The sequence below is a fragment of the Atheta coriaria genome, unplaced genomic scaffold (genome assembly GCF_025399875.1).
Source record: "Atheta coriaria isolate IRGN ID8LTWV9N9 unplaced genomic scaffold, Caltech_Dcor_3.1 hic_scaffold_9_pilon, whole genome shotgun sequence".
Taxonomy (NCBI): Eukaryota; Metazoa; Arthropoda; class Insecta; order Coleoptera; family Staphylinidae; genus Dalotia; species Dalotia coriaria.
Window position 1 is genome coordinate 6,632,457 of NW_027045451.1, and position 12,389 is coordinate 6,644,845.

The window sequence follows — 12,389 nt, forward strand, 5'->3', positions numbered from 1 at the left end:
TTAATCAAATATGTTTCAATTTTCTTGACACCTGCTTCGGGTCAATTTGTTTTGGGAATTAAAAATCATTTTCGCTGGAAATATTTTAGAAAAATCGAGAAATTTGAAAAACGTTTAATATTGTACAATATTTGCATTTTGCTGTTGTTGTGTTATGAAATTCGTAACATTCTATCGACCTGGAAACTTTTGCATAACTGTGATTTTTGGTATTTCGTAACCCTTCCGTTATAAATTGTTTTTGTTGCAAAGAATCTAATTTACAACAATAAATAAATTAATTTGCATAAAAATAAAAAAACGCACTAAAATAAATTGTATTTAATTAAATTTTTTATGTTGATTTTAATCTTATTGTTTTACCACACAATAGCAATAATTTAATTATATGATTATATCAAAATATATTTTTATGCTTGATGTAAGTATTGAATTACGTTCGTTATTTTCCTAACACAAAAATCAGTCTTAACGTTTCATGTTGCAAAAAGCTTCCAAATTTAGTCGATGTTATAAAACTTCCAAACCATACACACACACACATCAAACACTGCTTTATGATGTTCAGTAAACATTTAGAAATTAAGTTTCATCAACCCTTGCTTTTGAGCTGCGTAAAAAAACCCAAAAGCGTTTACCTTTTTTGTGACCTGGTTAAATTGGGTTACTTCGATTCGCGCGTGTTTGCAACACTGTAGAACAAAGGGTATTCCTGTTTTATTCCTTTCGAAACGCCATTATCTATACTATATGCTTCCAGAGCGGCACGGAGGTAATAAAAATTCACCTCGCTCGCACCTTGAAACAATAAAATACCTAAATCGTTACGCAGCGCGCCATGGGCGAGAGGCACTTGCATCACGTGTTCATTTATCTTCATATAAAACAACATCCACTGTGTAATTGTTGACATTTAATCCAAGACGCTCAGAGTAAATTGAAATTGCATTTTACTATCATCAGACGATTGCACATAAATGCTGCATAACTTCAATTGTTTTTATGACTTAGATCGTCAATAGCAATTGTTTAATCTTGTAGTAGTCGCAGAGGATGCCGTATTTATACAGCATTTAGGTAATATAATTTCAAAACAAAGTACAACATGCGTTACTTAAATCTATAATATAAAAATGAATCGTAAAATATGTTAGTAACCGCATTTTGGCCAATTCTTTTTTAATGTTCATTAAAGTCGGAAGATGATTTTTACGTCAAAAAAATTCGAATAATTGCCGGGAAAACCCTAAAGACAACCCTTTTCCATAGGATAAAAGTTGGCATTGAGATTCATTCATAAAATGTATTTATTAAAATAATTTTGTGATTTCTTGATTTCTGATGATGGCCCACAGGGCGAAACATGTAAAACTCGCATACAAAATTGTAAAATCCAAGAAAATCACAAAATTATTTTAATAAATACATTTTATAAACCATGGATTACGTATTCAACTTAGAAAATAATAAGATTCATTCATAGTTTTAGTTAAATAGTTGAATCCGAGATGCCGCGTTGAATTGCATTATTAGCAATTCTTTATATAATTAATTTCTTTAAAATAAAATTGCGAATCTTATTGAGAGAATTGTCACATCCTATGTCTAGAACAAGAGAGTAAAAACGAATTACATTTTTATTAAAAACGACCGGGACGAAGTCGCGGACAACAGCTAGTATTGAATATAAAACCCAAATGTAGGAAGTCATAATAAAATTTAATTAATATTAAGAATCAAAAGTTAATTTTGTATTATGTAATAGCATATCTGTTATGTTTATCAAGTCAATAAAATACTTTGATTCTTTTGTTCTTTGATTAAAAATATATTCGTTAACCTCGTTACGTCGGTATTTCGAAAAGCCAGGAAATGCCTCTTTCACTTTTACTTTCGCTTTACCAGTATTTGATTAGTCTCCGCTTCTGTATCCTGAAGCATTTTTACGTTACTGTGTATTATATTAAAAGAAATTGTTTCTGAAAATACTCTAAAATTCAAATTATTTGAACGTTTTATTTTTATTATGGATTAAATTGATATGTACTCAAATATATATAAATTAATTTGAGACATTTATAAAAATATTTATTAGAAATTAGCTTTTGCTCGCGACTTCGTCCCGGTAGTGTTTAATAAAAATGTACCTAATTCGTTTTTACTCTCTTATTCTAGACATAGTATATGTCAATTCTATCAATAAGATTTACAATTTTATTTTAAAGCAATTAATTATATAAAGAATTGTTAATATCCTATCCTTATATCCTATAGAAAAGGGCTACCTTTAGGGTTTTCCCGGTATTTGTTTGAATTTTTCTTATGGTAAACCATCCTTAGACTACAAGGAACATTTCAAAAAAAGAATTGGACAAATTGGTCTAGGCGTTCTTAAGTTATTCGCTTACCAACTGAATTTGCGATTCATTTTTATATTATAAATATTGGAAAGCATTGGAATATGGCACCATTTTACGCCAGAGACAACATATATCAGACCAAAACGCAAACAGGAACCACAACGTCGCAAAAAACAGCATGAAGCAAATAAAAAAAATATAACAATGGTAACTCGAGATAAAGTCCTTTATCGAACTGAACCGTAATTAAAACACTGAATGAATAATTTGTGCAAAAACATAAACCTAACGAATACACTTTTTATTTGCTAAGCTTGTTTGTGAAAAAAACAGCAGCTACAGACAATACCTTCACGTTTCTTTTAATATGTGTGTTAATTAATTACTAAACTTTCGGTGTGATGGGAACTCATGATGAAAATAAATTGACTGTTATATCGCCAGTGACTGCACGATATATAGTTTATAGATAAACGTTGCCTCGCAGGTTGTTCAAACTTCCTAATTGCCAGGACCTCCATCTTAACGTTCACTTCTGCCATGCCGGCGAGGCTTTCTCAATAAAGACTTGCGCCACATAGGAACATAGTATTTATATTTTATATAATTAGAACTTTTTTGCGGCCCTTCACGTGAATAATTGACTAATGCATACATTTTTATTAAAGTTGTACAGTGAGCAAGCCTCCATAATTATTGTTCATATAAATTAATTTCAAAGAGTGTCTTCTGTAAATATGTTGTAAATAAACGCTGTTTAACATTATCACGATTCGAATTACAACTCTTTTTCTGTAATCGATTTTTTTATTAGGCAGTATTATTTCTAAAACCCTATTTCAGTTCTTATCCTTTATTTTACGCTTTTCTATCTTGTCTACACTTACCTATACAAAATATACCTATACGTGCAAATTTTGAGATTGATTCAGGACGACATCTGCCACTACATATGTTTTTTATAATTGTGAAACCGGAAGAAAGGTTTCCCAGAAAACACAATATTATGTACAAGTAGGATATTGGACTTTCATATTACATCCTGTTTTTCTAATGTTGTCATGCCGACAAAACGTTGTCACGGTCAACTGTCCATTGTCCCAAATCCTAAAATAGTACTCATGTAATAATAAAACCCACACAAAAGCTTCCCACGCGTAGTAAAATAAAAAATAAAAATTCAATATCAATAAACTGTGATCCCAGGGCAGGTAAAAAAACAGGTTGTAAATTCATGCGACAAAAAAATTCATAATCGCCATTGATAATAATTCGTCCAAACACAGTTCCCAAGTGGCCAGTTCCAAACGTATATGATCCACTTACCGTCGTAGAATAACCCAGTCATTGCCATAACAACCCTTCATGTTGATGTTGATGTTGACAATACAAACAATGAACAGACAAACCTCCAGTAGTAGTCCACTGCAGTAAAAATACGAAAAATTCAGTCACCGAATGCACGAGTATAATAAAATCGTATTATTAAAAGTGTTTGTGCTTTTTGTGCCAGAGGGATTTGTCATTTTTATCTTTGACGGCCAAAAAAAAAACAACAATGACTTCTCTACTTCTAAATGGCACCCAGTCAACAATTAAAAGCTCAAGTAAAACCGATTTTAACCTAACATCCAATAATCCGAAGCACTTCATCAAACTGATTGCAACGTACTCGTACGCACCCACGCTCATGTAATTGCGTTCATAAGCGGATTACTTGACTGATATATGAATGTATGAATTCCAGGTAATTCCGGCGAAAAGTACATGCCAGAACCACATCCGATGGAAAAGCTGAATTGGCTCATTCATTTATATCACATTCGTGGCGAAATTGGACCTTGTCGAACGCTAATAAACGATGAAATTGAGCAGAGTCAGGGGAAAAACGAATTCGCTCTGTATAAAAAGTAAGTTTACATTGTCGCTGACTTTTAGGAAGCTGGTTATAAAGGATTAACGCTAAACGAACTGCAAACAGTGCTAACACGTATGCCGACATTCTGTTTAATATGTTAAAATTTGCCCTTGGCTATTCGCGTAACAAGCAAAGTTTCAGAGTTTTTGAACTTGGCAAAGCTTTAAGTACACAATCAGAGCTTTATGAATAAACTTAAATTGTTTAGTATGAAGTTTCCTCTTCATTTCATATTGGCAGAGATAACATTTTTACTTTAGGTAATTAATTATGATGTGCTTAGGTACCTACAGTTATAAGGATACATTTGCTTTAATAAAGTAACTTCAAAAGGACTCACACAAAAGCTTTAACTAGACATGGGACAATATTTGATAGTCTGTGCAAAACCCCTGTGATTTTTATATTTTTTATATTAAAGTCTACCTAAAATTTAAGGAATTAAGGGATTTTAGAGCCAAATTAGTAAATTTACTTATAGAACAGGAAAATACTTTCTGTTGCCATTTGCCTGTCAAAAAAAAATAACAGGAAATGTGCGTAAATACATTTTTGTATTTTAAATCTTTGAAATACGAAACGCGCAGGCGCTAGCTCCGCCTCGTAAGTGAAACACGTGAATAAAGCACTTTACTCATGGCTTTGGCCGTCCGTATATAAAGTACCACTTTTTGTGTATAAAAACCATGAAAAATGATGGAAGTAGAAAAAAATAAGAAGTAGAGTAAGTTTAAATATTATATTTATATTGCAAACAAATTATGATGACCTATTTCGGATAGTAATTATCAAATATTGACCTACATTTACTAAATACCATACTTAACACATTTATTCCCTTGTTGATGACAAGAGTCTCTAATTAGAAGTTGTTTTAATTAATATCTAATCATAATTTAGGATTCATATAATTATTATTTGCTTTATTCTTGCATATAACCTGTGAAAATCTCTTGATGTTCATTTACTACTACATTTACCGAGAATGAAACACTATACAAACAACACCGATTACTCTGATCTCCAACTCTGAGTACTGCAGCTTTTTCTCTGCCTGCAGGGTATAATTCTGCGCGAAGAGGGAAATCTGCAGGAATCACTCGAAACATTTCAGCAGTGCCATAAAATAAATCCGGAAAACGTCGACAACCTCAAACAGATTGGAAAATGCCTGTGAGTAAACTTTTACTTTGATAAAAAAAACTAGAATCGCACAAAGTTAATTCGAAAGGTACTTTTTTTTAATACTTATATAAACATCCAATGCTAAACCAAATACAGAAATTTCTGTGAAATGTAACGTTTCATTGCTGAATAATATTATGATATTCGGTGTATTGTTCTTTTAAGAAGATACAGACTATTTCAGTCGTTGTAAGCGTCATTCTGCGTCATTCTAAAAAATGTCATTTTTTCAGCTTTATGTTGAAACGATTCCGGCTGGCACTCGAAGCATACTTGCAAGCGGAAAACGCTGCACAAAAACATGACTGGGAAATCTTTCATAATATAGGTATGTAATTAGTAATTAGTCAGGTACGTAACTCTCGAACTTCCGCTGTTTTTATATCCGTCTTAATATTTTACAATTATTTGCCGTTTCCTGTTATATAATTTTTAAAAAGTGAAAGAGAACCTTACATACGATTTTTTTTTTAATTACTTTCACATCTAATTAAGATCTTTTTATACATTTTATCGTTTGTGTGGAAACGATGGAAAAGGTTGTTTGGTTGCCTAATCTTTTCTGTTGATTATGCAACTAATCTTACGTTACGAGATATTTCGGAATTATAACCTCAAAACTCAATCTCAAATGTTTTGATTTTTATTTAGAAGTGGATATAGTAATTGTTTTAATTGAACAATATTTTTGAAGGCGAATCGTGCCTCCAACTGAAAGACAACAACCGCGCGAAAGAGTATCTGGAAAAAGCAGTAAATTTGGGCAAACAGGAAGTATCCTATAATCTTTTAATTAAAATCTTATCAAAAGAAAACGAATGGCAGACTGCGGTAACCACGAGCAACAAAGGCGTTGAGTAAGTCCACAATTATTCGTATCATTGTTGTCCTGTTATTTTTATGCGTTTGATGTGTCAATACATATAATATGCAATTCTGTATGACTACAGATAGATCATTAGGTGTAATAAACTAGAAATTATTTCGTGTCTATCACAGATCCTGTCCGGATAGTGCGGATATGTTAACGAAGTCAGGAATTCTATATTTGCGGATTGGTGAAACCCAACACGCATTCGAGCGATTGAGTTCAGCACTAGCATTGGACGCGAGCAACCACCGAGCACTGCTGGGAATTGGCTGCATTACACAAGTATGTATCTTTGATTAAGGCCTAAAAGTAGGACATGGTTGCCAATTGAGTGAGGAATGCTCATGGGTAAATGCTCTTTGACAACATAAACATAACAGCAAAAGAAAACAAATTCAAAGTTATTCAGAGGAAAAATGTAAATTTAGAATTACTTAGGTATGTACTTGAAAAATACTCACTTCAAGTTAAAGCAATCATTTTTGCGCTTTTGGGTACATTTGCAATTCAACACGAGGATTTTTTTTTCGCTACACGTGTCGCTAAGTACACGAGAAAAATGCGTTTGCTCTTACTTTTACCAGAATCACGAGGAACACGACGTAGCACTCTCCAAATACAAGATTGCTGTGCAAACAGAACCGAATTCGGTTGCCCTGTGGAATAATATCGGAATGTGCTTCTACGCAAAGCAGAAATTCGTTGCGGTAAATATTCGTGCCCGGCGCGTGATTTACTTGTTATCATGCGGGCATTCGTGAAAATAATTTGCTCAAATGCGTCAATAACAATTTCAGGCCGTCACCTGCCTGAAAAGATCGCTGTGGCATTCTCCGCTCAACTGGAAAGTCCTAATTAACTTGGGACTGGTGAATTTGCACACCGGGCAAGCTGCCTCAGCATTCAACTTTATCTGCGCGGCAGTAAACATTCGTCCGGATTTGGGCCACACATTTATGCTGCTCGGCTGTAAGTAAGCGTGGCTAATTATTTCGCCAAAGAGAAATAGTGCCGGCTTTATTTACCTATACTTTACTTTAATGTATTAAGTAGAAGTACAGATAGAAGTAGAAGGTTGAAGTTTTGCAAATTCTCAGGGCAGAGCGATAAATTAAACCTAATACATAGGTACAATATTTAATTAACCGAAACTTTTCTGTTTATGAAGCGAAGTGAGTAAAAGGTGGCAAAATTTAATTAGTTGATCAAAACCAAAGCGCGTAATTAACTTTCCGTATAACGTCAAAATCAATCCCTCAGCAAATCAAATTTGGTTGTTATTACTTCCAGCACTTTAATCTGTTTTCATCCGCAAAGCAATAATATTAATGGAGTAATCTCTTTTTGACATGTTGTGAATTATTGTGAGGAAATTTGGTGGATTAATTGTTGAGCAAATTGAAGCATTCGAAATCGGCTCGTATTCGTAAACATAATTTATTTAACGATTACAGGTGCTTTGCTGGAATTAAATGATAAGGAAAACGCATTGCAAGCGTTATCTCAAGCTCTGGCAATGAGTCCTGATGATGCGTATATTGTTTTGAATGCTTGTTTGTGTTATTATCAAACCGGACATCGCGACAAGGCTGCTGAATTGCTCGAGCGCTTTAAAAACTTAGCGAATGGTGTCAAAACAGAAGAGGTAATTTTTTTGCTGTATTACTAATAGAATTTGAACATTTTAATCCTTATAACCTAAAATTTAATTTTAATGGCATGCTGGTTGCATACAGTTTATATTTCAGTTTATATTCCATTCATAAAATCGATTTTAATTGGCAATTAAATTTCACATAAACCAATTGTTTTATTGCATTTGTTAATGTATTTAATGTGTAAATCAAAACTATCAAATGTCAAAATACGCACCAATTTCATATGATTTAAAATTTAGTTGCTGTAATGTTTGCCCATCAACCTGATTCAATTTTATTTTTCTAGTTAAACAAACTCTACGTTAAATTGGATTTAAGCCTGACTGCCATCAACGATGCTGACCAGCCCCCGCCTCCGCCGCCAACCGGGATTAAATCCAACGAAAACATTATTAATAATCCCGACGATAGTGCTGCCACTGAGGATACAAAAGAGTCAACAAACATTGCAGATATGGTTTAATTCTATCACATTTTACCAAATAATTAGCATTAAATATTTCGGTTAGAACATTTTCCCACTTAATACGTTTTACCTTCATGCGAAGCGCTTAACCCACCACTACGGAGTCATCCGATGGAAAGCTGTAAGGAGGCACAACTAAATTAATGGGAGCCGGTCCTTTACGGATGCGTCCTGAGGCATCAAAGTGTGATCCGTGACAGGGGCAATAATAGCCGCCAAAATCGCCTGCATTCGCAATCGGTACACATCCTAAATGCGTACACACACCAATTAGGATCAACCAATCTTCCTTTTGTGTCCTGTCCTCATCCCGCTCGGGATCGCGTAGGGTATTTAGTGGCACCGCACGCACTTCTTGAATCGTCGATGGCTCGCGATGCCAGATGAATAGCGGTTTGCCGCGCCATTTGAATGTAACATGTTTGCCCAGCGGGATTTGATCGAGCTTGATCTCCAGTTGCGCGAGGGCCAAGACTTCCGCACTGGCGGACATGAATGACACGTAGTGAGCCACGATGGCCTTGCTACTATAGACAGCTCCCAAGCTGCCTGCCAATACGATGAAATATGTGAAGTTGTTACGTGCGTCTTGTGAATCGCGAGAGTTGGCGTACGGACTTTTGAGAGAATCCCGACGGTACTTATCGAAATTCGGCGCTTTCCAATCGTGATGGCTCTTGAACCTGATCTGAGAGGTTTGACCAATGCGGGATACAGCATTAGAACGTTGGCAGGACCAATCTACGTGACCAAGAAAGGGATGCTGTGGTCTATTGAGTGGAACAATACTTGACTTTGGGATCGCGGCTTTTATAGGTTTCAAACTTTGACTGCTCGTTCCCACTATGGAGTTAACAACTCTGGTTACATATGCTCTTGAAAGATTCAACATTTTGTACGACATTAGACAAAAATTACAATAAAATGACGTATCTATTTAAAATGTTAGATAGGTTAAAAACAAAAGTTGAAATGTGATGTTCACCGCAATTTATGTCTTAACAAAAAAACGTAGGAGTTTATGATTTCATTAAACACATCCAATAGTACGCCAATTAGTAATTAGTAGACAATGTCGATCTTGTGATAAATGCAGCAATTGGTTTTTATTCGTATAGATTAAATATATTTGTGAAAATCCAAATTTCTACACGAAAAAAAACATTGTTCCCATTTCATTTATGTCATAAGCGCATATAAATACTTAAATCTAGCATAATTCAAATTCTCACTAGGAATAATGGTAACAAAAAACTTAACGATACAAATTTTCAAATAGTGAATTAGTACAAAGCTACACATTACGTCATAACATCTATAAAACTATTCGAACGTCAACATCGGTAAAGCCTCGTATCTAGAATTATCAATACTACAATTAGGCAACATTTTCTATTAATTTCGATTCCTTTCAATCAGACTTAGGTACTTAAAGGCCAGCAGCGTTATAACCTGTTCTGCAATCAGGTCCCGCTGCATTGAACTATTAATTGCAAACGATTACATTATATTTATCAACGTTGCTAAGTGCACATAGAACCCAGAGAACGATTCAAGATTCATTAATCCACAGCAAATACTTTGCTATCACAAATTTTGGTATTAATACTGCAGTTTTCAGCCAAAAATATTTACATTGCTTGATTCATATCAAAGTCATATTATTACAATCAATTCCTATGACTTGTGGAAAAATATTTCGATGCTATTCAATATAAAGTTGTTGGCAAATTTAGATTTTTCATTTCTTAGCAATAAATTGGTGCATTTTTATGAAAATTTGCAATAAGATATAAGAAGACGGAGTAGATATAGACGTGTAATCTATAAACCAACGTCAATCGGGGAAGAAATGTGCGATTTCCATCGGTTTATAGATCAGTCAAAGATCATGAATACGACCTTAAATTATACGACTTGCTCAAACCCGACTTACTGCTAGGACACGTTATAAAAATACCTTTTGGCGACGACGGATGACAATAACGATAGTAAAGTAAAAGGAATGCAACAGCCAACACAAAAGTAATTAATTGTGTGATGGGTGCTCCGTAATATAGAGCTGAGTTGTTTAGTGAATTGTTTGTGACGCACCTATTAAAACAAAACAAAACAAAAGTGTTATTATTTATTCAGTTGATGATTCAAGTGAAACACTCACCATACAACAAGCGCGCCTGTATTTTCCATAAAACAAACGAGATAATACGCAAGATACACGTATCGTGTGGGCCCATCTCGAGGGGAAATGAATGCAAGGACATAGGCTAAGCCCAGCGCACAAGATAGGAATAATTCTTCACATTTGTTGACACAGTTAGCAGTTAGATGTTCGAATGTTAACCATAGCGACATTACAACCCAATGTAAAATGCACATGAAGCCCATCCATGACGGGTAGATAACGGCGAGAAGGCTTAACGCTAGTACACGCGAAACAACACTCATCAGATGCCAAATGAACGCCACCATGATTCCTTCCCATGAAACCTTATTCTTATCATCTCTGGCAAATCTTATAGACCTGTGATATGATGTCAGAGACCATGCTATCGATATCACGCCGGCTAGAACTGTCCAAGCTTGAACAACTGCCATTTCTAAAAAAAAAAACATAAAATGTTATTGGTAATATGCGGAAACCTTTTGAAAATTATATACCAGTTTCAACATGAGAATGATTTTCCTCAGATAAATGCCTTACAAGAATAATCAATTGTATGACACATTGTGGTCCTGCATGCAAGAAACAGTGAAATAATCTTAATAATGCACCATTACTGTCCTCATCTAACATTCGGCGATAGTACGTGGTGCTTAACATTTGATCATGTGCATTATTCCTTGAAACCACACTTCTTATTCCATAATATAAGGTATCAAAATATCTTAGCAATGGTGAGATTTGCAATAGCAAGAAAATGATTCTCACTATCCATTGGCAGGTTGAAGTCCTCCCCATAGACTGCTGATCATCATGATCAACAATATACCTGAATCACAAATTAAAACTAATTAGTGCCATATGCAAATCACCGCTATTTTTAGATTCATTACCAGCGCAAATTGAAGGCAGTCATAAACAAGGCTGGCAGCAAAATAAAAGTCAAGGTAACTGCAAAATATGAACCAAACCCATTTGCTTGATAATAGTACAATAAAATGATAGCTAATCCAATGTCAATAATGTAAGTTAAAATTGATAAAACAATGCAGAAAGTATAAAATGTCCCAAATTGGTTGCCATCGGGTATTTTATAGGGAGCATCGTTGGTTTTGAGTGTTTCAATGCGTACACTGGACGGTTCTCCGGAGAAATGCACCACCGTGCAGTCTTGAGCCATTTCACATTACGTCACTTCTTGTAATTTCTTCTTAATTAATTTCCAATTCTCACTGGGGCTCACTCATTTTAATTATTCCGCGACTGTTGTGAAATGCGTCACAAGACTAAAACCACATCCTGGTTAAGGCAAAAAGTTTATAATACTGGCGCGCGTATATTGATGTTGTGTAAACAACAAATTAAACTGCAAACGGCAATCAAAACAATGCTATTACTCGGTTTATATCAAACTGTTCTGCTACACAAACACAACATTTGGATAAATACTGTAGAAAACGACGTGTGAACGAAAACGCAGTTGTGGTTGAAGTGAATGCGACAATTTCCCGTGTAAATGATTGCTAGCGACATCAGCAGGTGAACAAACGAACTATTGTACACTGCAGTAACCTACATTTACTCCACGGTATCAAACATTTATTTTCTAAAACTTAATTTTGAAATATTTATTTATAAACTTTACGTGAATATTGGATTTACAATTTTATATGTAGAGTTTAACATGTTTCGCCCAGAGGGCATCTTCATAAACTGTACAATATACAATATACAATGGATTACGTATTCACAAATGAAAGTAATAAA

General features: G+C 34.4%; 3 protein-coding genes across 4 annotated transcripts; 1 reads left to right on the plus strand and 2 right to left on the minus strand.

The window, feature by feature from the left end:
* The first annotated feature begins 3,476 nt into the window (after nt 1–3,476).
* Nucleotides 3,477–8,518, plus strand: BBS4 (Bardet-Biedl syndrome 4). Of its 2 annotated transcripts, none has more exons than XM_065311437.1 (11): nt 3,477–3,571; nt 3,647–4,034; nt 4,108–4,269; nt 5,337–5,451; nt 5,697–5,791; nt 6,158–6,320; nt 6,463–6,616; nt 6,919–7,041; nt 7,132–7,303; nt 7,789–7,979; nt 8,279–8,518. In XM_065311437.1, the coding sequence occupies exons 3-11, from the start codon at nt 4,128–4,130 to the stop codon at nt 8,453–8,455; spliced, it is 1,332 nt and encodes a 443-aa protein (XP_065167509.1). In that variant the 5' UTR covers nt 3,477–3,571; nt 3,647–4,034; nt 4,108–4,127; the 3' UTR covers nt 8,456–8,518. The 2 variants fall into 2 exon arrangements, with proteins under 2 accessions (XP_065167509.1, XP_065167508.1); XM_065311436.1 differs by having other exon boundaries at nt 3,647–3,967.
* LOC135798573 (cytochrome b-c1 complex subunit Rieske, mitochondrial-like) lies at nt 8,435–9,362 on the minus strand. The gene has a single exon (XM_065311439.1). It carries the CDS (start codon nt 9,360–9,362, stop codon nt 8,544–8,546), a length of 819 nt encoding a protein of 272 aa, XP_065167511.1. The 3' UTR covers nt 8,435–8,543.
* Nucleotides 9,363–9,561: 199 nt separating this feature from the next.
* Nucleotides 9,562–12,127, minus strand: LOC135798572 (XK-related protein 6-like). The gene is made up of 4 exons (XM_065311438.1): nt 11,516–12,127; nt 11,120–11,451; nt 10,620–11,058; nt 9,562–10,552 (listed from the first exon to the last, which is right to left on the minus strand). The coding sequence occupies exons 1-4, from the start codon at nt 11,800–11,802 to the stop codon at nt 10,348–10,350; spliced, it is 1,263 nt and encodes a 420-aa protein (XP_065167510.1). The 5' UTR covers nt 11,803–12,127; the 3' UTR covers nt 9,562–10,347.
* Between the last annotated feature and the right edge of the window lie 262 nt (nt 12,128–12,389).